The sequence below is a fragment of the Paroedura picta genome, chromosome 3 (genome assembly GCF_049243985.1).
Source record: "Paroedura picta isolate Pp20150507F chromosome 3, Ppicta_v3.0, whole genome shotgun sequence".
In the NCBI taxonomy this organism is placed as follows: Eukaryota; Metazoa; Chordata; class Lepidosauria; order Squamata; family Gekkonidae; genus Paroedura; species Paroedura picta.
The window spans coordinates 124,707,501-124,733,496 of record NC_135371.1 but is presented as its reverse complement, the minus strand read 5'-3'; the positions used below and the strand labels follow the sequence as shown (position 1 = coordinate 124,733,496).

At 45.9% G+C, this 25,996-nt stretch overlaps 1 protein-coding gene across 2 annotated transcripts in view; it reads left to right on the top strand.

Annotated features, from left to right (window-relative positions):
- The window catches only part of TBCD (tubulin folding cofactor D), a 179,387-nt gene that overhangs the window by 130,350 nt on the left and 23,041 nt on the right, over positions 1-25,996 (top strand). For both annotated transcript variants that reach the window (XM_077327561.1, XM_077327563.1), the window contains 7 exons: positions 2,731-2,762; positions 7,961-8,023; positions 8,495-8,571; positions 9,566-9,647; positions 13,634-13,752; positions 14,759-14,850; positions 16,505-16,645. In XM_077327561.1, coding sequence (XP_077183676.1) covers positions 2,731-2,762; positions 7,961-8,023; positions 8,495-8,571; positions 9,566-9,647; positions 13,634-13,752; positions 14,759-14,850; positions 16,505-16,645 — 606 coding nt within the window. The remainder of the gene's footprint in view (positions 1-2,730; positions 2,763-7,960; positions 8,024-8,494; positions 8,572-9,565; positions 9,648-13,633; positions 13,753-14,758; positions 14,851-16,504; positions 16,646-25,996) is intronic.

Below are 25,996 nucleotides of genomic sequence, written 5' to 3'. Positions count from 1 at the left end.
AAAGATGAGCAGGAAGGCTGCCTGATTTGCCTTGAGAAGAACATAATGTGGCTCTCTGCCTGGAGTTTACAGAACAGGCATGCCATAACAGGCTTTGAGGCTCAGAACTTTCTTGTGGGAAAAGGCACAGACTGCCACCATTTGAGACAAACCCATGGGATCCCAAACAACAGGAATTGGTTTCAGCACTTCCACTTCTGGCACCAATTACTAGGTATTCAGGAACACTCTGCTAAAATGTTTTCCAAGGTTTCCAAAGACTGGGATTATAAATGTCCTTTGGTTTCTAACATGGATGATAGGCTGAAAACACCATGCTGTTTACCACAAGTTGCTCCTCATTAACCTCCTAACTGATGTAGCAGCTAAAAGTCTGATAGAATCATAAAGTTGGAAGGGGCCATACAGGCGATGTAGTCCAACCCTCTTCTCAATGCAGGATCAGCCTAAAGAATCCAGGATAAATATCTGTCCAGTCGCTGCTAGAAGACTACCAATGAGGGGGAGTTGCCTTCTTATGCAGTCAGTTTCACTATTGAACTGACTGTGAAAATTTTTTCCTAGGATCTAGACAATAGCATTCTCCATGAAGTTTAAACCCATTACTACGGGTCCTCTGCTGCCAACAGGAACCTTTCCCTGACCTCCTCTGAGACCGTTTACGCACTGGGAACTTCACTGCCCCAGCTCCCGTACAGGAGCTCAAATTGGGGGTAGATGAGGTGCACCAGGCCAAATGCTCCCTCATGTGGGGGCAGGAAGAGGTGGTGCAACTTGCCACAACTAATACTTCAGCCTGCAGCCTGGCACGAAACCTCCAGTGCATAAATGGTCTAAGTGACAACCTTTCAAATACTTAAAGACAGTAATCATGTCCCCTCTCAACCTCCTCTTCCTCAGGCTGAACATTCCCAAGTCCCTCAGCTTTTTCTCATAGGACTTGGTCTCTAAGCCCCAGATAATTCTCGTTGCTCTCCTCTGAATCCTCTCAATTTTGTCCTTGTCCTTTTTGAAGTGAGGCCTCCAGAACTGCACACAGTGCTCCAGGTTCAGTCTGACCAATACAATATACAGCGGGACTATGACATCTTGCAATTTTGAAGTGATGCCTATATTGATACAACCTAAGACTGCATTCACCTTTTTAACCCACCCCATCACACTGTTCATATTTAACTTTGAATCCACAAGTACCTCAAGATCTCATTCGTATACACTGTTGCCCAGAAGTGTATCTTCCATCCAGTTTGTCTGTTTCTCATTTATATGACCCAGATGTAGACCTCTGCACTTCTCCTTATTGAATTGCATCTTTTCTCATTTGCCCACTTTTCCAGCATGTTCAGATCTTGTTGAACATTGTCTCTATCTTCTGGAGTGTTCACTACTCCTCCCAGTTTGGTGTCATCTGCAAATTTAATGAGTAGTCCTTTTATCCCAACACTGGTGCTTGTTCTTGCCATGTGTCTATTTTCACCCAAATATTGGCATGATTCTTACTGTTCCTCCTGCATAGTAGATAGGCTTATGAGTAGCTAGTAGCCATGTTAGCTGAGGGGGACCTCCACATTCAGAAGCAGTTATCCTCTGAATCCCAATGTCAGGAGGCAACTGAAGGAAAGCTCTTGGCCTCTTTGCCCTGTTGTTGTTGGCCCTCCAAAAGAACTGGTTGACCTCTGTGGGAGATGGAATGTTAGACTAGAAAGATCACTAGTCTGATCTAGCAGAGCTCTATGTTTTTAGTGGCTTTTTTGGGATATAATGTTACCTCAGAGATCAGATTCTCCATTTATTTCTTAACAGAGAAATTGTTGATACTAAACCTTTTTCTGCCTCACTTGTTCTTCATATCTCTGCTTGTCTTCAACCATATACAGTGTGTCAGAGATGGCTCACTTCTTAGCATGCAGTTATCTCTCTGTTCTTGGTATTTGCAGAGTCAGGATCAAGAATAGGATTGAGTCTTGGAATGCTGTTATGAGTGTTCTTTTTACAACTTTACGTGTTCTAACTTTTCATCAGATTGTAAAAATTGTTTTATTTGGACTTATGGGCACATGGCAGAAACACAGTGAAATAAAACTAAGCATTTAAGGCTAACCCATCCAGTCCTCCTCTCTGCCATGCTTATAAGGTAAGGTAGTGTTTTGCACCTCAGATTAGTAATCAAGGGTTAGTAATCAGTTTAGTAATCAAACTACCAGACTTCTGCTGGTAGTGTGAAGAATCCTAGGCTATTGGTAATTAATATCCTGCTTCTCCAGACATACTTGGCTAACAACAAAGATTAACATATCCCTATACAAGTGCTCCAAAGCTATATCTGTTCCTTGGGGCTCTGCTATACCTATACGAGGATTCACAGTAGCAGAAAAAGTTGTCTTTAACTAAGCATTGTAGTATATGATTCAGGGCTAAGATGTTTGCTAGGGTGATTGTGTAAGGATGCCAAAAAGGCATCCATACTTGGTGTGTGAACATGGGTACTCTTTCTTTCTCCCTTTCACTTACCTGCAATGTAACATTGTCATGTTTTGTGTTTCTCTGCCCTGTAATATCACATGCTACTTTCTACAAAACAATCAACAAGTTCTCTAAAGTTGCTTAGGAAAAGGCTTTATATAAAACAAAAGCATGAAGTGTCACATTGGTTATTCTTTGGCTTCCTGTGTCATGAGAAACATTGGTAATTATGTCTTCAGTCAATACAATATATTTATTTCTTTTCAGGGGTTTAGGTGGAGAACTAATGAGACCTGCTGGTATGTTACATAGCACATGTTAATTGGTCCTTTAAAAGTTTGCATGCTTATTGTGTACTCTGTATTATTTTGTATTTGTTGTAAAGATTTGGTATGCTAACTGTAAATATACTCCTGTATCTTAGCTGTTCATCTTTGTGGCTTCTCTGCAGACCCCATGGGGCTGTATTATTGCAGGCCAGCCTCAGAGAAGAGCTTCTAAGCTATTCTATAGAAGCTTCTAGGCTTCTGGAGCGCTCCCTACTCCACTCTGTCTCCAAAGAATCCCTTTCCCACCCAAAGGGTCACATGACAGAAGCAGGGCAAACACTCCTCCCCTCAGTTCCTCTTTTGCTGTCATGAGGAGAAGACATGTTTTTACATGCTGCTTTGTGAGTTCTCTAGATTGGAAAAAAAAGTCTCATCCATAGAGTTTTCTGGAGATTTCAGTACCAAACTTGCAGTAGGATTAAAAAATGCAGGGATTGTAGAACAAAAATGGCCTAGAATGATTATCATTCTTCATGCCTTCTTTGCTTAGGAAAGGGCCACAATATGGCCATGTACCAAGTCTATAGATATGTCACTTCAAAGGTGCGAGAGGGAAGAGTGGCCAGACTCAAAACCACACTGTGGAAGAAAGCTCTAAGCTGGGGGTGGGGATCTGACCGCAGGTGGACATAACATGAGGTTTCTTTGGCACTTACACTCTCAGCTTTGAAACCCCAGGAACATACCTCAGCTTTGAGGTCAGCATCAAAGCTGCCTCTGCAGAAGTCTAAACAGAGTAGAAAACACCTACAAAAAAAAAAGTCAGAGTGAGCCGACTCATTTGCTGTTGACTCAGTGTCGGTCAGATTCCCCTTGGAATCAAAGATCCCCATCATCTCAGACTTACTCTCCTGTCCAAGCTCATCAGTCTTCCCCACACCACCCACAGCAACTGGTATTGATACTGATAATTTTCGAATCAAAGTGACACTGATGCCTGGATTGGCCATCAAGACTTGAGGTTGAATCGCGCTCAGATCCAAGGATCTCCTCACCATCAAGAAGGGTGATTCAATGCCAAACTCCTTAGAGGACAAGTTCTTCAAGGTACCCATGCCATAAGATAAGGGCAATCAGATGCATATCCACAAAATCTGTAGATGTCTCAGCATACTCCATAGGGTCCGTTTCTCTTCATGGTTCTGCTGCAATGGCTTCAATGGGCATCTGTGCCAACCTTATGCCCATGGCAACCTGTAAAAGATTCTTCAAGATCCAAGCAAGATTGACACCCATACCGACAAGAGATCTCCCCATCAGGTTTTTGACTAAGGAGAGAGATTTGATCACAGGGGTTATTAACTTCTTTTTGCCTAACGACCTCAGCCAAAGAGGCAGGGTTGACAGAAGGATAGGAATCTTCCACAATCCTCTAGGGATCAGCAGCTCAAAAGTGCTCCATTCCTGACTAGAATCAGAACTTTGCTGCTTGGACAGGTTGTCCACATTCATTGACAGATGGTGCCAGATTACAGTGGATAGTTGGATGTTATCTATAGAAATTTTTAATGTCTTTTAGTTCAAATCACTGCCTCCAATTAATTGCACTGCAATCCGATCTGACAGCTATTTCTTTTCTTTATACAATGATGAAGTGTTTTCCTTCTGAACAATGTTTGGTTTGCCACTAGATCTAAAAGTCGCTTATTTCCACATCATACATGAGAGCAGTAGGAAATACTTGCGGTTTATTTATTCCAGAACCACCAGTCAGTACACAGTGCTTCCCTTTGAGCTTGCAACAGCCCAGAGAGTTTATCAGATGTGTAGCAGAGGTTATAGCTCATCCATGACTACAAGTTTGCATGATGTACCCTTATATGACTGGCTCTTTGTTGATGACACACCGGATAGGCTACTTAGGAGCTTGGACTTGGCTCTGTGCACTTTCAAATCACTGGGTTTTTTTTGGTGATCTGGAAGAAATCCTGCCCTTTCTCTAGATCAGTTCATTGACTAGACTCCCAGAGTGGGAAAGCATTTATTCCAGTTAATAGAGTTAGAATTATGGGGGCTATGGTAAAGATGTTTCTTTCCAAATAATTCCAGTCAGCAAAATGCATACAGAAACTGCTGGGTTATATGGCATCCACAGCTGCAGTGGTTCATAATGCAAGATTACACATGAGGTCTCTGCAAAAACTGCCTCATAAGAAACTTCAGTAGTTACTTAGATCCTCGCTGGAGGAAATTGTCAATTGTTTAGTGGTCTATACTTGGGAATCTATTCAAAGAGATTCCTTTTGTATGGCTGTATCACAAATTGAGAGCCTCTTGTGGCGCAGAGTGGTCAGGCAGCCGTCTGAAAGCTTTGCCCATGAGGCTGGGAGTTCGATCCCAGCAGCCGGCTCAAGGTTGACTCAGCCTTCTATCCTTCCGAGGTCGGTAAAATGAGTACCCAGCTTGCTGGGGGGTAAACGGTAATGACTGGGGAAGGCACTGGCAAACCACCCCGTATTGAGTCTGCCATGAAAACGCTAGAGGGCGTCACCTCAAGGGTCAGACATAACTCGGTGCTTGCACAGGGGAAACCTTTACCTTTACCTTTATCACAAATTGAGCAGCTCATTGTCAGGGGTTAAGACTGAAAGAGATGTGGACTAGGAGAGACTAGGAAAGAAGTCCACTCTTCACCTGAACCTATTAGAGTTGAGAGCTGTCACTTATTTTGCAGAGATTTTCAAAGGAAGGCATAATAGAATCATAATAGAACCCCTTAATTGGCTGTTTTGGCAAAGCATTATCATTGGCTGTTTTTGGATGTGTGACACAGTTTACTAATGTAACAGAAATAATTTTTGCTATATATTCCCACAGTCATGTTAGGAGTTCTTAGTCCTTACATGACTGTGGTTGCACTCGAAAGCTCACGCCCTGAATAAATCTTTGTTGGTCTTAAAGGTGCTACTGGACTCTGATTCTATTGTGCTACTTCAGACCAACACGACTACGCATTTGAATCTAAAGGAAGGCATGTTCTGGTAGAAAAAGACAACATCACAGAAGAGTTCTGCTTGAACAAACAGAGTCATTGGACTTCGTAGAGTGGTTGTTCTTATATAGCAATGGGCAATAAGTGTAGAACAAGTGGTCCATATCAGACCACTGTCTAGAGATGATCGTCAAGGTAGAGATAGTGCCAGAGGTAGACTTATTTGCACCAGTTCTGCCCCATAGCAACAACAGGCAAGGGGTCCTTGGAAGATGCCTTCCAGTGGTATTGGCATGAAAACCTGTTTTGATATGTCCCCACTCATTGGGATCCTGCACAGGGTAATCTCCAAAATAAAAGATGACTGGACATCTTGCATACTCTTGGCTGTTTTGGCCCAGGAGAGTAAGGTTTCCCACCATATGCAAACTTGCCAAAGGGAGGCACATGGTTTTACCTCAAAGGCAGGACCTTCTTTGCATAGGACAGGTATATCTCCTTTAAGTAGGGTTTTTACATGTGATTTCATGGCTAATAGTAGAGGGGTTCTCACAGAAGGTCAAACAGGTTATAATTGTCCCTTGCAAACCTTCAACAAGATCTATCCAATGGACAGTCTGTCCAATGGATAGAATGGAACGGATGGGGACCCCCTCTTTTGGAAACCTGGGACGTGGACCCTGTGGTCCAAAAGTTGTGAAATTTGGAGGGGGGTAAGGAAGAGCCTCCCAGACCTACCTTGTAAGTTTGGAGTCTGTTAATGGAACTCCCCACCTCCCCAGGCCCCAGGAAAGGCGAGAACGCCAGACATCCCATTAAAGTCAATGGTGCCATTGACTTTAATGGACGCCAAAGCCGAATCAGTCCGGTTTGGGCCCCTGGTGCACAAGGCTAGATAGAAACTTGTTTATATGCTTCACAAGGCCGTATAAGGGTAGACCTGCATCAGCACAGTCATTCTCTCAGTGGATGGTCTTAACAATTACAACTTACAGAGAAATCTTTTGTCCTATATACATTAAATCTGTCTATACAAGGGCTCAGGAATCTTCAGCAGCCTTCAGTGTCAGACTTGCCCTGGAGGACATATATAACGCAGTGACATGGTTTGCGCCTACGTTTATTAAGCTCTACTCCATGGATGTGAATCTGCATTTGGAAAGCGGTGCTGCAAGCAATTTTCCATTGATCAGCCCACACCCTCCTCCTAGGGCAAGTGAGCTTGCTATTCTTTCATGTTGGACTGCACAGAAGCCACAAAGATGAAAAAAGTGCCTGTAACTGCTGCTCATTGTGTGGTCGTCTGTATAGACACACATCCCTCCCTCCTTTTCCTGTTGTGGGCTGCCAATGATGCTGGGGCCTCCTCATGGTGGCAAAGGGAACTGAGGGGAGAAGTGCTCACCCTGCCTCTGACATGTGACCCTTTGTGTGAGAAAAAAGATTCCTGGAGACAGAGGGGAGTGTTCTAGAAGCCTAGAAGTTTCTTTAGAAAAACTTGGAAGCTCTTCTTTGAATCAGTAGTGCAGTCCCATGTGTGCCTGCCTGCACAGAAGACCACTCATTGAAAGGGATGTCTGCTAAATTTCTGCCACCCATTTCAGGCTGAGAGCAGACAGGAGCATCTCCCCTGCTGCAAGCCATTTTAACAATCAATTTTACTCCTTCTCTCTTAGAAGCAGGGGGAATGAAATGGACCTCTAAAATAGCTGCCAGCAGAAGGGGAGATATGAAATGGAGAGTTTAAAGGGCTGCGAGCCATTTAAAGCTAGTGGTTGACAGGTGCACCCATCTGCTGTTGGCCTGAAATGGCTTGCAGACATTTAAAATGTCTGTTTTGATTTCTCCCCCCCCCCACTCCACTTTTTAATGGAAGGGGGCAGAATTAATCTCTGAAATTGTTTGCAGCCATTTTAGCCAGGCAGCAGGGTGAGTGTGCCCATTTGCTATCAGCCTGATTTGGCCACCAACCAAACCTTGGTTCGGGGGCATAAACCAGGACGTTTTCATGGGAAAATTTGTTTTGTGCCTCAGTTCATGCCCATTCCTATTCTCAACTTCATTTCTTTGAGCTGTGGCCTAATTTATGAGTACAAATCTAAATGAAGTCAATGGAACATAGCTGAGCCTCTGGGGAGGGCGGTATAGAAATCAAATAAATAAATAAATAATACTGCTGTAGGATTTCAGTTATATATTGTTTTCCATAGATTATATAATTTCTTTTGTTTTCCAGTTTGCACGTTAATCGAAAAGTTGTCAGTTTCAAAAGTGCCTTTTAGAGGAGATCCCATAATTGGTAGGTTATGTTTCAAATGGATCCTTTTTTCTTCCTATCTCATTACACAGCCCTGTTGAGTTCACTTTCCTGGAGCATGGCCAGCACAGATGTCCTTGCATCCTGTTCTTTGCAAATGGTCATGTTCTTATGTGCCTGTAACTGACCAATACTTCTGCTTGTTTCTTGCTGTTGTGAGCATCATGATGTTGTAACTCTCTTCATATTAAATTTAATGTGTATGAAATACAGAGTAGTAGTAACTGCAGCATCTAACACATGTAGATAATAAATTAAAATAGCAAGCATTCTGGATGGTGGTGGTAACAGGAAGAGTGGGGCAGAAATATGTGTACTTTGGGAGAGATCCATAGCAGTTTTTTTTAGCACAATTTGGAATTGTAGTATGTGTTAGAAACTGTGGATGGCTAAATGTAGATGACAAGTGTTGAATAAATAGTATACTACTAAATAGGCTTTAAATCCCTCCAGGTGGCTGGCAGTGGCTAATAAATGACAGTTTACGAAGTCTGCATCTTGTTTCAAGCAATACAAGACAGCAAATAAAAGTATGGTTATTTCACATTTATTGCCGTTGCTTGTTTTTAGTGATGCAAAATTTCATTCATCAGAGTTTTGGTTAACTTGTAAAGCTCTCTTCACAAAACATAGATCATAATTTAGAGTACTAAATTAGGGCAAGAATGATGGGAAGTTGTGGGTTTTTTCATTTTAAGAAAGGATCTTTGTCCCATATTAATGAAAAGTAGGGAGAAAAACATAATACAAATTGGGATAGCATTTGAACATTGTGGGGAACTGGTGTGGCCCTTGAGAAAGACTTCACAGCAGGATATAAGAAATGATGTGGCTATATCAAGTTTTCGACTGCAAATCAAGTTTTAAATTGTTTAAAATATTTATTTTGCTGAATAATTATACTGTTTTACTTGATGTAGTATTGTACTAACATACATTTTCAAGGTTATACTGCACCCAAGAAGACCAGCTCGAGAGGGGCGGTAAATAAATAAATGAACATCACGTGTGTGTAGACCAGTGGTTCTCAACCTGGGGGTCAGGACCACTTTGGGGGTCAAACAACCCTCTCACAGGGGTCGCGGTGGTCAAGCAGCTTAGCCAGGGAGTGCCATCCAAACAACAACCTTGTGGGGTAGATCGAGATAGAGCGTTTGTCTGTCTGAAACAGCGGAAAAGAGCAAGATCGGCATGTTGGGACAAGAGACTGTACTGAACTGGGAAATCCCCCTCCAAAAATTATATACAATCATGAACAATGGATCTTCATGCCATTGATCAGTTTCAGTTTAATTTATGTGAAAGAACACTTGCATAATCTTATGGTAGGGGGTCACCACAAAATGAGGAACTGTATTAAAGGGTCGCGGCATTTGGAAGGTTGAGAACCATTGGGGTAGACCAAAAACTGTAATTCGGAATTAGCTTATCCAGTGGGCTCTCCTGAACCATAACTGTTCAATAGTGCTGTCTTGGACTGTAGTTAAAAGGTCAGAAGAGTTATGTTTACAGTGTTTGTTTTAGGAATCAGCTGTCTCTGCATTAGCTGCCCTCTGTAATGAATATTACGGCCAGAATGCGGGAGATGCTGATCCAGTTCAACAAGGTAATTTTTCACAAGGTTTGTCTCTATCTTCATTAAGGGATAACCTATGATGATTTTGGAGGCTAGAAGAATTCCAGCATGGGCAAAATTAGCCCTTTAATCAGCACCTCAGCTATTAGCAACTTCACAGGACCCAGCCCAGTTATGTAGGCTTTTAAGTGGCACTTAATTGGAAGCAACTGCACTCAGCATGCACTGCTTCGCCCTTCTATGGAAATGCCTCGGAGAACTGAAAGAATTCCGAATTGCACATGCATGGGACAACGTTGTTTGTTGCCACTCCCAGTAGTTGTTGCAATGACGCTCATGTGGGTACTTCTGAATCAACTGTCTTCCCTTTTAAATTCTGTGAGCGTGACGGTTAGCCCACTAGCAAGAATAAAAGTCTAGCTAAGACTGTAATAAAACAAAGCCCACTGAGAAGGAAGATCACGAGAACAAAGACAGGCATGATCTCACAGCATCCACAGAAAGAGGTCCCCAAAGCCAGCAGATGTCAGCAGCTAGATGACATCTGGGCACAGCATTTCTTCCACATGATTGAGAGTGCTCCCTGAATGCTACCCCTCTCCCTTTCACTAGGCGGGTATGCTTGTTTTCCGTGAGCTTGGGGGGTGCCTGATATCATCCAATACCTGCTGTGTAATTAAATAGTCTTCTTCAGTTTCCTAGCAAGCAAAGTGGAAGCTGCTCATGATAGTAGTGCACCCGCAGAGTCCAGTGCCCTGAATATGGCCATATACTGTGAAGGCCTAGCTTGCCCCTTCTCCACTGGATGAAGCATCAAAACTAGATGGGGTACAGGCGGGGAAATACCCAAATTACCCATCATCCTATTCCTATTTTATACAATAAAATAATTAATAAAATAATCCTCATTGCTTTTACACTTTCGTGCTCCTTGTTGCCTGCAGTTCTTAAAGCTACTTAATTCCCCGCTTCATTGTAGCACTTTCCACCCCTGATTGCTTGTTTTTCGCTCACAGCCATTTGTTCTATTAATTAACATTGCAGGCTTCATGCATATATCCTGTTGTCTCAGGTGCACCGGCTGTATTTTGCTTCCATAAGCATCGATGGGTCCTTATCAAGAAGTAGTCTGTGGCAGGTTTTCCAGTACCTTTTCATTTGATGCTTTGTTGCAAAGATCATGTCTTTGAAATTAATATCAGCCCGGGTGCAACCTCATTACTGAAGGTGTTCTCACCAAATGTTTAAGGAAGAACAGGGTGTTTCTGTGGCTTTCGGCTCCTGTGTTATATATGCCCCAGCAGTTCAGAAACTTTTGAAATACCTGTATTGGGAGTTCTCTGATGCTGTCAGAGGGTGGAAAAAAAAACTACCCAAACCTGCCTGATCTTATTCTTGTATAGCTGATTTACAATGGCCGATGGGAATATGGTAGAAATTTAAACTACACCACATTCTAAAATGGTACAATTGTATGTGACTGTTGGCAACTGGTAGGGTGCTGAAATGTGCATATCGTTCCGATGACTATGGACATACCCAGTGATCACATGAATCTACCTTCCAAACAGAGGGGATAGTCCCATGATTTTAACATTTTTTTAACCGAGAGTAGCTGGTTCGATGCTTATGCAGCAAGTAAGTTTTAGGTTTAATTTCTCTGTTCTTTTATTTTTACTTTCTTCTTCTGTAGTGCTTCATTCCAGTCCTTTTCTTAGTTCTGTATTAAAGGCCTTTGAGAACTAGCTTCCTCACGTAATCACATTGTTTAGAATTTATGGAATGCTGACAATTAAGAGTTAGGATTTCTGTTTAGAGATATCGGTCTATAGCACACTAATCAGTTTTTCTTCAGTACATTATTTGACTTAATTGGCAGATAGCTGCTTAAATGCTGATGGACAGTTAAGAAAGTGCTGGTTCAATCAGACAAACTTTTGGATTGTTGGTCAGAAAGGCTATTGTAGTCACTGCTTTGAGACAATAACAAATGCGTGTGAACATTCAGGTTTGTTTTAATGAGTTTTAAACATTACATTATCCAGGAATACAACAGATGCTAGAGCAGGGGTGGGAAGAGGAAGGAGATGGTTGCACCGCATGCAAGGCCATGGAGATGAAGGGGTCTTTCGTGGGGGGAGGGGGGTTGTGATAGAGTTGTGGCAAATGGGGGTGTGGTAGTGGTGACATGGGTGTGATGAAAGTGTAGTTGGAAAGGTTGGATGGGAATGGTTGCTGGCTTCAAGGGGGCGGGGTGGCAGAGGGTGGTGGGGAAGGCTATTGCAGAGACCGGGCCAGCAGGGCAGGGCAGGGCAGCGTGCGGTTGCCAAGGTGACCATCTAAGAGGCCATGTCAGCATTTTGTTGGAGAAAGGGGTCCAGGGCCTGGTCGCATTAGCCATGTTGCTGATGAGCTTGGTTGGGGAAGGTTTGGGGGAGGGGAATGCAAGTGAGAGGCAGGTTGTTTTTTTGGAGGGGGGCTGGAGAGCGGGGGAGGCCTTCCTCTCTCCATAACAGGCACCCTAGGAGGGAGATGGGACTGGGAGAGCTCTCTAGTTTAGAGGCAACTGTTCTTTAAGTGTTTGCAGGGGCTGGCAGGAGCTCATGGGAATTGCAGTCCATGGACATCTGGAGAGCCACAGTTTGGCCACCCCTGCCTTAGAACAACCTGGAGGACACTGGGACAAGGATGCACCCCAAAATAATCTTGGGTCAGACTTCAACCTCATTTACCACTAAGCCATGGGTCATTCTCCACATGATGTCAGCAAGTTCCCAAGGCAAGGATAGGAAGTGCTCTTATCTTTCCTCTGTAATGGAAGGAAATGGGGCAGGACGGCCTGTAGGAAAGGCTGGGTCTCCACGGGTGTTCTGGGCAGCATGGAGTGGAAATCCTAGCCTCCCCCATCTGTCTGTGAGCCCCATCAGTCAGGAGCAAGGAAACAAACACCAAGGGCAGCCGATGGAGAATGTTTGCAAGCTCCCTGCCACTCACCCAGGACTGTGCCAAGTAGGGCTAGGTAAGCAGCAGGCTGGCATCCCCATTTCAGTACCAGAGTGTTCACCCTTCAAAACATCCATTTTCTCTAGGGGAACTGATCTCTTTAGTCTGGAGCTGTAAGTCTAGGGGATCCTCAGGTCCCATATGGAGACTGACATCCCCAATTACAGTACTAGAGAGTTCACCCTTCAAAACACTCCCATTTAGGCTGGAGCCGTTGGGCTTTTCTCAGCCTGCAGGCATGCCTCAGAGTTGGCGTGAGGCATCCATGTCAGGTGGGAGAGAGGGATGGCCTAGCGGCCGGTGTGCCCCAGGGTCTGTAAGGGGGGGCAGGTGGCTTTTGGGATGGTGGTGGGATGGGCACTCCCCCTCAGAGAAGATGCAGGCTGGCTTCCCGAAGCTCTGTAGGCAGGAGCCATTGCCTTAGGAGGGTGAAGCCAAAGAGTCCCCATGCACCGCTGGCAGCTCACTCACCTCAGGAGAGGTGTCTGAGGGGCCAGAGACTGCGAAGAAGCGGAAAAATTGTCGGAAGACAGTTAGGGGCAAGAGTTCTAATCTGATTGGGCAGCCAGTGGTAGATGGCCAATCAGAGGCATACAGGCACCAATGATGAACCTGATTGGCCAATAACCCTTAACACCAAACTCCTCCCAGGACCCCTTACTCCTTTTATTTAGATGCTTAGATTGTGAGTGGAATTAAGCTTACTGATATTTTAGAACACCTGTAGTTACAAAAAGGATGCAGAAAAATATTTTCCATCTTGTTGAGTATGGTGCTTTGCTGACAGAAGTTATCTTGTACGTGTCACCATATACAATTCTCATGTGGGCCATGAGTTCTTTGGGTAGTGAAACGTTCCAGCTCTGCAATTCTATTTATTTGGATATTTAAAAAGAAAATGCTTTGGAGTCAGCCTTTTTCCCCCTCTGGGAAGAATGTACGGTTATGCAAATAGTCTCCTGTCCTCCCACAATGTTTCAGTTTCTAACACAATGACTGTTGCGTATTTCTAGATGAGCTGGTGAAGCAATACCTGTCAGATCTTCAAAACCCTGAGGAAATGATTCGGTGTGGTTTTTCACTAGCCTTGGGTGCCCTTCCAAGGTTTCTTCTAAAAGGCAAGCTGCAGGAGGTGAGCTAGAGCTGAACCTTAGTGCTGGAAGAGTGCTTGAATTAAATTGGACTGCTTATATGAATGTGTACCATTAGGACAAATCACTTTCAAACTCTTTCATAACTGGATATCTGTAGGCAAGCCTACACATACCTGGCTCATAGGAGACACCATGTTCAAACAAGTATTGCCTAATAGAGGACCATTTCTGCCTAGCCTGGTTGAAGAGAGCAGTAGTTTTCCTTTCTTACGACTTTGTGTGTGTGTGTGTGTGTGTGTGTGTGTGTGTGTGTGTGTGTCACCAAGTCACAGTTGACTCATGGCAACCTCTTTGGGCTTACAAGGCAAGAGACAGTTGGAGGAAGTCTGCCATTGCCTGCCTCTGCATAGCACCCCAGGACTTCCTCAGCATTGTCCTGTTCAAGTATGAACTAGGGCTGACCCTGCTGAGCTTCTGAGATCAGGCTAGCCTGGGTGATGCAGGTGAGAGCTTCTTGCATATTGTTTTCTAGAAAACAAATAGTTGTCTGTTCCAAGCTGGATCATAAATGGGCTGCAGTTTCTTTAAATACAGTAAGGGAAACATTTAAACACACACTTCTAATCTTATGGTGCTCAGAATCATGCCGACAGAGTTCATGAATGCTTCAGCAGCAGGTATAAGAGACTAGACACACTAATGCAACAAATGTCATAATGTGCAGTTAAGAGGAAGAGCTATGAACTAAGTGAAGAAAGGCAAGTGTGCATCTGTCCTCCTCGAAATGTTGTCTTCACTTGGGTGCTATAATATTAAAGGAGCAGAACCTTATTCTAACCTGAATCTTCTAACCTTATCACACAGTTAAGTGATGAATTTAGACTGTAACTACAGCACGAATTGGGTGTGAGTGGATGCTTGATCTTTCTCACGTCCACCATTCCCTCCTACCCCAGTTACTTTAGCTCCCTCTAGTTGGGACATAACTCATCACAAGTGAAACTATTAAAATATTGTCGTGCTGCTCTTTTTCTTTTGTTCCAGGTTTTAGAAGGTTTGAAGAAAGTCACTTGCATTTCCTCCAACGATGTGAGTTTTGCTGAATCCAGAAGAGATGGCCTAAAAGCTATCGCAAAGTAGGTTTGATGATTTGCTTTTTCACATGGCTTTATGAAAATAGCAAGCAGTAATCAAAAAGAAACTTAAGGCAGTATACTTCCAGGAGGGGGAGGTTGCCTGAGTAATTGAATGTGTAGGGTTATATTTTGAAGAAAGGCGTGAAGTTTGAAAATGTAAATGGAGTTTTAATGTCATCTACGTCCAGTGAAGTGACAATGTGATTTCCCCCCCTCTAAGAGATGGTAACAGCAGGTTTATGAGATAGTCGTGTTCATATAGTTGGATAGATCATATTTGAATCATGAGAAAGCCTCTATGAGAAAGACATACTTTCAGAGATTTTTTGGGGGGAAAGGCGGAAACCAAAGATCCATTCCATTTTATTAGTTGTTTAATTTGTATATCAGCTATCATAAGGTACAGGATTCTTTTATATACAGTTGATCCTGCATGCTCATATTGTTCTTCATTTCACTCTGAGTTTACCATTCTGATAAGGTGCCAAGGAATGCTGTTGCCTGACCTTTTGTCCTCAAACCGGTTTCCCCCTGCCCCTTTGTCTGCATCATTGTATTTGTTTGTTTATACCCTTGCTTTCTGTAACCGCTACATCACATTGGCTCTCAGTGTGTTGCATTCAAAGTAATCTATGAAAACAAGAGTGTGTTGACTACCACCAGCCTCTTGGACACTGAAATAAGAGGTGTCAACTGGCTTGTGTGAATTCTTTAACATGGATTATTGTTATTTCTTTCTCTAGAGCAGTGGTTCTCAACCTTCCTAATGCCACAACCCTTTAATACAGTCCCTCATGTTGTGGTGACCCCCAACCATAAAATTATGCAAGTGTTCTTTCACAGAAATTAAACCAAAACTGACCAATGGCGTGAAGATCCATTGTTCATGACTGTATATAAAGTATATATAAATTGGCAGGCACCTTCAAGAGAAGCAGCAACAGTGGTGGAGCACCCCCCCCCCGCCGGCCAAGCTGCGCTCCCTGCCGTGACCCCTGTGAAAGGGTCATTCAACCCCCAAAGGGGTCCTGACCCCCCAGGTTGAGAACCACTGCTCTAAATGGTCAGAACTCTCTGATTCAGATCATCAAATCCAGTATAACACTGTGGTAGGCTCAGAAAGAAAATGGCAATACGGGTTTTATAAAGGACAGGCAGAACTCTCAAACCAGTGGCAGCTGAATATAGGTGTTCCACTCCATGAATAGCCAACATGGTATAGTGATCAGTGTGTTGGGAAGCCCAGTTTCAAATCCCCATTCTTCCATGAAAGCTTGGCCAGTTTTGCCCTCTCAGCCTATCCTACCTCACAGGATTGTTGTGAGGATAAACTGAAGAGAGGCAAACAATGTACGCTTCCCTCAGTCTCCATTATGGAGAAGGGTAGGGTAAATAAATAAACCACTGTGGAAGTTTCTAAGTGGAAAGAGTGCCTGGCATGATCTCTGTTGTTGTAGAGTGACATACATCACTGCAGGTGGCCAGAGGATGCATTGCAGTGTTAAGCCCAGTGGAGTTCTAACCACAGGAAGAGTCTGATGATTCTAACGTGGCCAAGTTGATCACTAACTCTGCAAGTATAATGCCCCATGGGTAAAAGGTTGCACTTCCTGTCTTAACTAATATTGATCCTTATATGAATTTGTTCCTGCAGGATTTGCCTGACAGTAAGAGTGAAAGGTGAAGGGTCACCAACAGAATTTGTCTGCAGAAATAATGTTGCACAGATATACAACACGCTGCTGGATGGTCTGAATGATTATACCACAGACAGTCGAGGTGATGTTGGAGCATGGTAAGGCATTTGGTCTCTGGATATTAAGGTCTCATTCCTGTGGCTAGCAGTGTGATCACGCCAAAAGAGGGTAAGGCTGAGAGGAAAGCCTGATCGGCGTGCCAATGCAGAACATATCTGGGGCATTGTACTGCTTTGTAAAAATGGGGAAGGGGGAAAAGGGTGACATTGTTAAATCATATCCACATTCAGGGCACCCCCTCCCCCCCACACACACACATATACAGACTGGTGTAATCTTGAGAATGAGCATGGAGGCATGTTTGACTGCATCTGAGCACAACCAGGCTGACCAGTAGCAGCGCTGTTGCCTTGCACACTTGAGCACTGCTGAAGTGCTGGGCACTGTCCACATGCTACATGCCAAGTCACAGATTTTGGCACTTTGCTAGCATCTTCTCTAGCACCAGATTGATACAGTTAGCTGAAGATCTCGAACCTGTCTGTGTGTATGTGTGTGTGTGTGTGTGCATGTAAGGATGCTTATCGATAGGGGTTCTAGAAATTAGATGCTATTTAAATTCCATTCTTTAAAATGCAAATTGTATAATAACTTGTTCAAATTGGAAAGCTTGTTAGCTCTCCTGTTACTACATTTCTGTCTAATAAGTGCCATTTGTTAGCATGAGAGTGTTCATGTTGAGGACATCTTGCTCAAAAAGGAAGGACAAATCGCCAAGGGCTCGTCTGTATTTTTCACCCTTCACTGCCAATTCGGGTTTCATTTTGAAGTTGCTAAGTAATGCTTCTGTTCCGCAGGGTAGGTTGGCTTCTTTTCTGTCACATGTTTGGAAGCGGACAGCAGAGGGTGCAGTTGTATAAATCATTGGGCTCCTGACTTCTTGCATTTCTTGCCAAGCATTTGCAAATCTCTCCTAGCTTGATAGTTGATCTGTCCTAGCTTTATAGTTGCCCATTGTTGATGATTACACTACACATGCCGTGGCCATGGTCCTTTTGTCAAGCACATGCACCGTGTCATTCTTAGAAGAAGCAGAAGAGCTATTTTTCTTAGAAACCTCTTTGCATTCCCGAGTCCCAAAGCAGCTTACAAACACCTTTCCCTCTCTCTCCCCACGGCAGACAACATGTGAGCTGGCTGCAGCTGGAGGAATGGGGAATCAAACCCATTTCCCCAGAGTAGAGTCTGCTATTTTTAGCCACTTCACCACACAGGCTCTCTGGTGGCTGATTTTGATAGATGAAACCCTGTATCTCTGCTAAGTCCCAGGAGACCTGTGGATTATACTATATCGTTTCTCTCTCTCCAGGAAGACCCACCTTCTGCTTTCCCTGATGGTATTTTGGCATCAGGCCACTGCTGTGCTCTTTGGGAGAAAGCTTGGTCTCCTTAACTGAAGATATGCTACTGTTTCTAACCTGTCTGTCATGTCTGCTTTTTGTTTTTGTTTATTAACTGGAATGACTGCTCTCCTGATTTGACAGCTATCATTAAACAAATAGACAAAGAAACCCCCTGCATTTTTTCTGTAAGGATTAATGGTTATATTTGCATTAAATAGTTTTTGGTAGTGGCTTTTATAAGCCCAAAGGCAGAGCATAAACATTTAAAATAAAATAAAAGTATACATTCATGTGCAGAAATGATTTGGGGGGGGGGGGTACCACTATTGGTCTGAAGCAGCAAAACAAAGTGAAAAGCTTATAGTCCAAATATGAAAGCTTATACCCAAAATAAAACTTTTAGTCTTAAAGATGCCACTGGACTCAAACTTTGTTCATGTGCAGACAGGGTAAGAGTGAAAATAATAGAAAGGGGTGGGGTTATGGTAGAGACCCCCATTCTTGGCAGCCCCTCCAACTTTTGAGGGCTGAGCATGTGTCCTGTCCTTGGCAGGCAGACAACATGCAGTTGCAACCCACTGGGGACGAAGAACTCCTTGCCCAGTTGGGTACCTTCAGCTAAACAGAAATCCCAATGATAAGTTCAGTGTCGGAAGGGGAGGAATGGCCTATTAATCTTTTCTTCCATACTTTAGCAGCTGAAACTGACTGTGGTGGTTAGAGCCTTAGGAGTTTAGGAGATGACTATGGCAAGCTGCATTCATCCAAAATCTCAGAGGCCCATGATGGTCTTGAGGGAAGTGTGGAAGAACTAAACATCACTTCCATTCAGACTTCTTTGTAGGGTTCAATGAGGGGTTTTCTAATTACGTGTCTTCAGATAGCTCCCCTTGAGTACTCTCACTCACCTATTGAGGAATTTGTCAGGCTAACAAGAGGCTAACAAAAGTTCTCTTCCGGTATTCTCCCCCAGCCTTTGATTGACTCTTATTATTCACACTCAGGAGAATATCGATATTGCCTGGAGTACAGAAAGCTACAACATAAGAAGCAATCTTGGGAAATGTTTAGCCATCATAAGCACTGTAAGGCAGGGGTAGTCAACCTGTGGTCCTCCAGATGTTCATGGACTACAATTCCCATGAGCCCCTGACAGCAAATGCCCCCACATCTTTTTAAGCATCTTTGGCAAGAAAATTTAAATTTGACAAATTGTATGGAGTAGAAATTGGCTGTATGAGAAATTATCAGGAAATTGTTTATTTAATGCTACCTGTTATTTTTATGTGTATCTTCTTCAAGAAGAAAAGTAACAATTGCATTTCTGTTTCTATTTGTTTATTTATTCTTCGATTTGTACCCTGCATGCCGGTTAGAAAGGGTTCGTGAGAAAGCTGACTGACTATATTTTCCATGTGCAAACTTAGCATTCCTTTAGACACATTGGACAAGTCCCAGCAAATGATCTGTCTACAGGTGTAAAATGTGAACATCTACATAGCAAGATGCCACATAAAGAGAGGAGAAAGTAGTCTTTGGTGAAAGATTGCCAAGTTGTTATGATGCAGCTTCTGTTTTTTTCCTGTTGAAACAGTTGTCCACCCATTTTTAAGAGTTCATATGACTTTACCTTCTTTTGACCTCAAAAAAAGTACAAAGTACATGTCACTGTGATGAGACATTGGTGGATCACTCAGAATGAATTATGTAACTGTCCTGGGAAGGAGCATATTGTTCTGAGGATTCTAGTGTAAAAAAAATTCAGTGTAGGACATACATTAACCAATTCAAACATTCCCCTTTTCCCCTCGCACATTTGAGAACAATATAATTTTATTTGGGCTCATGGTTGACAATGCAGATTAGGGTTACCCTTTTTATCCTTCCAGAGAGCTAGTACAATTGACTATACAGACGTTTCACCCTTGCTTCTAAGCCTTACTTTGTGTTTTGTAGTTGCTAATGGAATTGAGAGTGACCACTTTTGTTCAGCTTCAGGAATAACATAGGTCTCAACCTTGATCTTCTAGAAGGGTGTCCGTCTGGCAGAAGGAGAGTCAAGTGGTCTAAACAGCTTCATGACAATCTAGCTAAATCCTTCGTGAAGGATGATCTGTGGTCTTGATGTCAAGAACTAATGCAGGATGACTCTGATGCTATTATGCATTTTGAAGAGATAATATGTCTTTTTAAACCTCTTATCTCCAATGACAGAACCTGGAAAACTACAACTCATTTTAGTAACAAGTGGTTTTATCAAAACTGCAGAACTGTCAGGAAAGAGTTAGTATGCTATGCCCAGCAAATCTGCCATTGTAAGAAATGAACTTCTATAAACTATCTTATTTCATTAAAGTCAAGCTATAAAAAAGCTTCTTAGACAAGAAGTTTGACCATGCTAAATTATTGTGACAGGAATTAGGATTTGCAGTCCAAGAGAAGAGGGAGGCATGGTTTGGGGAACTTGTTTGTTTTTGGGTTAGGTAGGGTAAGCCAGCTTGGTGTAGTGGTTAAGAGCAGCAGCTTCTAATCTGGAGAACCAGGTTTGATTCCCCACTCCTCCACATGTTGCCATATGGGTGACCTTTGGTCACAGCTGGTCACAGCTAGTCACAGTCCTATTAGAGCTGTTCTCACAGAGCAGTTCTATCTACCTCACTTATCTCACATGGTGTCTTGTGGGGAGAGGAAAGGAAGGAACGTAATGAAAAGTGGGATATACAAACCAGCTTCTTTGCTGAGAGCCCAAATTTCAGTGAAAGATTGTCTATTTTATTTTATTTATATACCGCCCTCCCTTGCAGCTCAGGGCAGTTTACATTGGAAACTTTCATAACATTACAATAAAAGAGGCATCTTGATGTAACTAGATAACAGTATTAACAATAAGAACTTGTATCAAAATAGTCAAGTATTCAGGGCATCTTTTGCATTGGATAATGAGATTAGAGTTACCTTTTAATTGGCTTGAAATCCTTATTGGAGAGGTGGAAAAATGCACCTCCATTCCAAACTGTACCATAAGTTCATGAACAAATAGATGGTTAATACGCATTAAGTAGAAAGCAAACCCACACCTTGGATAACCTTGTATAAACTAAGTCACTGTGGGAAGATTTCCCCTGGATAGTCTACTACTCTCAGATTGCATTTAGAACAAGTAGCCATGTGCCCCTTTAGACTCATGTAGAAGAGTTTGTACCAAAGGGTGCTAGATTGTTAGGCAATGACACAGGGTTGCCAGTATCTAGGTGGGGCCTGGAGATCCCCCAGAATTATGGCTTCTTTGGAGGACAGACTCTATTATTATTATTATTATTATTATTATTATTATTATTATTATTATTATTATTATTATTATTATTATTATTTCGATTTATTTCCCGCCACTCCCAAATGGCTCGCGGCGGGTTACAATATCTTAAAAAACCCATTAAAACTCCCATTAAAAGACTTTAAAATGTCACAACATGGCAGCACAATAATAAGATCCCCTTCCTACCCCCATTCCTAAAAAAGGGGGGGGTGGAGGAGAAGGAGGTCAACGATGTTCAAGAAGCCCGGGGGAGAGCAGTCGATGTACCCCGGCAGCCCCAGCCTCAACCATAGACCTGGCGGAAGAGCTCCGTCTTGCAGGCCCTGCGGAATGTTAAAGGGTCCCGCAGGGCCCGCAGCTCACCCGGGAGCTCATTCCACCAGGTGGGGGCCAGGACCGAAAAGGCCCTGGCCCTGGTCGAGGCTAGGCATGCTTCCCTAGGGCCGGGAACGACCAGAAGATTCTCACTCGCAGAGCGCAGAGCCCTGCGGGGGGCATAGGGCACTAGGCGGTCCCTCAGGTATGTGGGTCCCAGCCCGCGTAAAGCCTTAAAGGTTAGAACCAGAACCTTGAACCGGATCCGGACAGCAATTGGTAACCAGTGCAGCTGCCTCAGCACAGGCTGGATGTGGGCCCTCCAAGGTGTGCCGGTGAGGACCCTAGCGGCTGCATTTTGTACCAGCTGGAGTTTCCGGATCAGAGACAGGGATAGGCCCGCGTAGAGCGAGTTACAGAAATCTAATCTGGAGGTGACCGTTGCATGGATCACAGTGGCCAGGTGTTCGGGGGACAGGTAGGGCGCTAGTAGCCGGGCTTGGCGAAGATGGAAAAATGCCTGGCCGGCTACTTTCCTGACCTGCGCCTCCATAGTCAGGGAGGCATCAATGGTCACACCCAAGTTTCTGGCCTGGGACGCGATGGTAAGATGCGCCCCTGCCAGGGTGGGTAAATGCGCTTCCTGTTCCCGCCCCCTACTTCCCAGCCACAGGACCTCCGTCTTGGAGGGGTTGAGTTCCAGGCGACTCTGCTCAAACCATTCTGTCACTGCTTCCAAACATCTGGCGAATGGTTCCGGGGGGGAGTCTGGGTGGCCGTACATGAGGAGATAGAGCTGGGTGTCATCAGCGTACTGATGGCAGCCCAACCCAAAACTCCGTACCAGCTGGGCCAGAGGGCGCATGAAGATGTTAAATAGTGTGGGGGAGAGAACTGCGCCCTGTGGGACCCCACAAGGGAGTCCATAAGGGCGCGAGAGCTCATCCCCCACTGCAACCCTCTGGGTCCGGTTCTAGAGGAAGGAGCGTATCCAGCGCAAGGCTGTACCCCGTATCCCCGTACCGGCGAGGCGGTGGCCCAATATCTCATGGTCCACGGTGTCGAAAGCAGCCGACAGATCCAGAAGGACCAGCACGGCTGACCCGCCTCTATCCAGCTGACGACGGAGATCATCCAGCAAAGCGACCAACACCGTCTCCACCCCGTGGCCAGGGCGGAAGCCAGACTGATATGGATCGAGTGCCGAAGTTTCATCCAAGAAAGCTAGGAGCTGGTCCGCCGCAGCCCTTTCCACCACCTTGCCCAGGAACGCTAGGTGCGACACCGGGCGGTAGTTGGCAGGGTCCTGCGGGTCCAGCGTTGATTTTTTCAGGAGAGGGCGAACCACTGCCTCCTTCAGCCGCTCGGGGAATTCCCCGGAACTCAGGGAAAGGTTGATAATATCCCTGAGTTGGCCTCCTATCCCCTCTCCGCTCCCCTTGAGAAGCCAAGAGGGACAGGGATCAAGGGGGCAGGTGGTCGCCCTGACCGACCCCAGCAACTTGTCCACTTCGGAAGAAGAGAGCCGTCTGAAGCCATCAAACCTCGCTGCCAAAGACGGCCAACAGGTCTCCAGTTCATTTACTGTATTAATTGTGACAGGAAGGTCATGGCGAAGCCACAAGACTTTATCCGCAAAAAAGCTCGCTAATGCCTCACAGCCAAGTGCCAATTGACTAATATTTTGGTGCCCCTGAAGGGCGGTAAGGGATCTAACTACCCTAAATAATTGGGCCGGGCGAGAGCTTGCGGACGCGATTTCCGTGGCGAAGAACTCTCGCTTCGCCACTTTCACCGCCATCTCATACGCCCTCATAAGCGTGCGATAAGATGTTCTTGCAGCTTCGTTGCGAGTCTTCCGCCACACTCGCTCTAGTCGTCTCACCTCCCTCTTCTTTTCCCGGAGCACCCCCGTGTACCAGGGGGCCCGTTTGAGTCGAGGGCAGAGAGGACGCTTAGGGGCAATCTCATCTATAGCGGCTGTCAGACGGGACTGCCAGTCCTCTACTAACGCCGCCAGTGAGTTGCCAGGAGGCATCGGGCCCCGCAGAGCATTCCGGAAACCAATTGGATCCATGAGTCTCCGCGGGCGGGCAAAAGTGCGCCCGCCGCCCAACTGGGGAGGGGGTGGCATCCCAAGCCGGGCCCGCAGGGCATAGTGGTCTGACCATGGCACGGCCAAAGCTGGCTCCAGAACCACCTCTATCCCGGCACCGAAAATCAAGTCAAGCGTGTGGCCGGCGTGATGAGTGGGACCGGCAACAAATTGCGAGAGCCCTAGTGTCGCCATGGATGACACCAGGTCCCCACCAAGTCCTGAAGTGGGCGAGTCCGCATGGACATTGAAGTCACCCAGGATTAAGAGCCTAGGGAACTGCAACGCCCAGGCGGCCGCCGCCTCCAGCAGGCGGGGCAGGGCATCTGGTGGCGCGTTGGGCGGACGGTATACCAGCCAGATGGCCGCGCTCTCGACCGAGCCCCACCCAATACCGACACACTCCACTCCACTGATTTCCGGCACCGGGAGAGCCCTGCAGGCAAGAGTCTCCCGGGCCAGGATTGCCACCCCCCCTCCCCTCTTATGGGTCCGAGATTGGTGTAGGACCGGGAATCCTGGGGGGGGCCAGTTCTTTCAAGGCCACCGACTCCCCCTCCCTCACCCAGGTCTCGGTCACGCAAGCAAGGTCCGCCCCCGACTCTGCAAAGAAGTGCTGCAGAGTGGAGGTCTTGTTCTTAATCGACCTTGCATTGCACAGGACCAAGATCGGACCCTCCCTAGCCTCCACCCTCACAGCCCTGGGGATGGGACGGAGGTTAGAAGGGGATCGAGCACACCCAGGGCGCCGGCCGTGTCTCCACCGCCAGGTCCTATGCGGGACACCAGTGCTCCCACCCCTTCTCTTGTCCAACATCCTCCCCCAGCCATAGCGCCCCTGGCCCATGATCGTTTGGATCCCGGCCCCAGCATCTGCCATCTCTCCTAGGCGACCCTCCCTCTCCATGTGCCCCCCTCGAGAGAGGACGTCAATCCTAACTCCTATGCTAAGTCCCGCCTCCTCCCCAGCTGCACTAACCCTCCCTAACCCTCCCGACCCCACTAACTCTGTCACCACCCTCCCCCCCCTCCCCCACCCTAATCTAACAGCTGGAGAGGTGGGCAGCACTGTAGGGGTGAGATCCCGCCTATCTCAGGGGTTCTCTCTGCCCCCCAGCTCGTCCCCACCTAATTCAGCTGAACCTAGCTCCCAATTATCATTCCTCTCTCAATGATGGTCACTAACACCTTCCTATCACCTCAGGAGAGGGCCTAGGCCACAACAGCAAGAAAAGAGCAAAAAAAAGAATTTGAGATGAAATTCGGCCTTCTGCCACCAGATGGTGCAAGGGAGGCGAGCACTAAAACTCAGAATCCCTGCTCTGGCCAATATCTCAGTCACCACTGGGTGGCGCCCAAGAGACACGATTCTCCACTCCTCCAGTTTCGGCTGAGTTCTTAAAGCAGCAGCACCCCAGTCCTCCTCGTCCTCTAGGTTACCATCCAACCGGGGAAGGAACCGCCCGGGACTCCAGCAGTCGAACCGCGCGCAGAGGGGCCGGCCCAAGTGGCCTCTCACTGTCCGCGGGATGAACCTCTGCCGCAACCACTGGACTCCAGCCCCAAGCGTTTGCCGCAGCCGTGATTTTTCAGCCCCACCAGCAAGCTTCAGCCTGGGGCCCGGGTAGGGGGATGATTCTGTTGCTGTGCCGCTAACTTCAACCTGGTAGGTGCTCGATCTTCTGCCCCTCCTCACCCTAAGCCAGGCGGGGGGGGACCCGCTGGGGAGCGCTGGGTCTGAAGCACGCTGAAAAATGCCGAGACACAGAGGAGGAGCAGGCAATCCAAAGGGGGGGCATAGGAACTCCCGCAGGGACCCTCGGCATTGGGGCCCCCGCCGCGGCCTGCGCAAATGCGCCCCCCGGCTCACGTTGGTCTCCTTCCCCTTGCAATGATGACTCTCGCCGGGGAGGCATCCAACGCAAGTCCGGTGCTGGAACTGGCGCGTGCGGCCGCCACAGCCCTTCTCCTTCAGGTCCCTTTTTCTTCCGTTCTGCTGCCGATAAGCATCAGGCTGCTCTCCCAAGAGAGGGGGGAAGGAAAAAACTAACCCCCAGCCCCCAAAAACAGCAAGGGGGAGAACGCTCCATAAGCCAGGAGCGCTCATAGTCCAATGACCAGGCGGAGCTCTAAGCCCCGGCGTCTGGTCGAGCCGCCATGTTTTACAATTCTACCTTGACATTCTACCTTGCTGACATTCTACCTTGCTGAGGTCCTTCTTCTCCCTATATCTTGCCCTCCCCATGCTTCACCATCAAATCCCGAGGTGGTTCCCAAACCAGAGCTGCCAACCCTGGTGGCATTACAGGTAGGCCAAGGA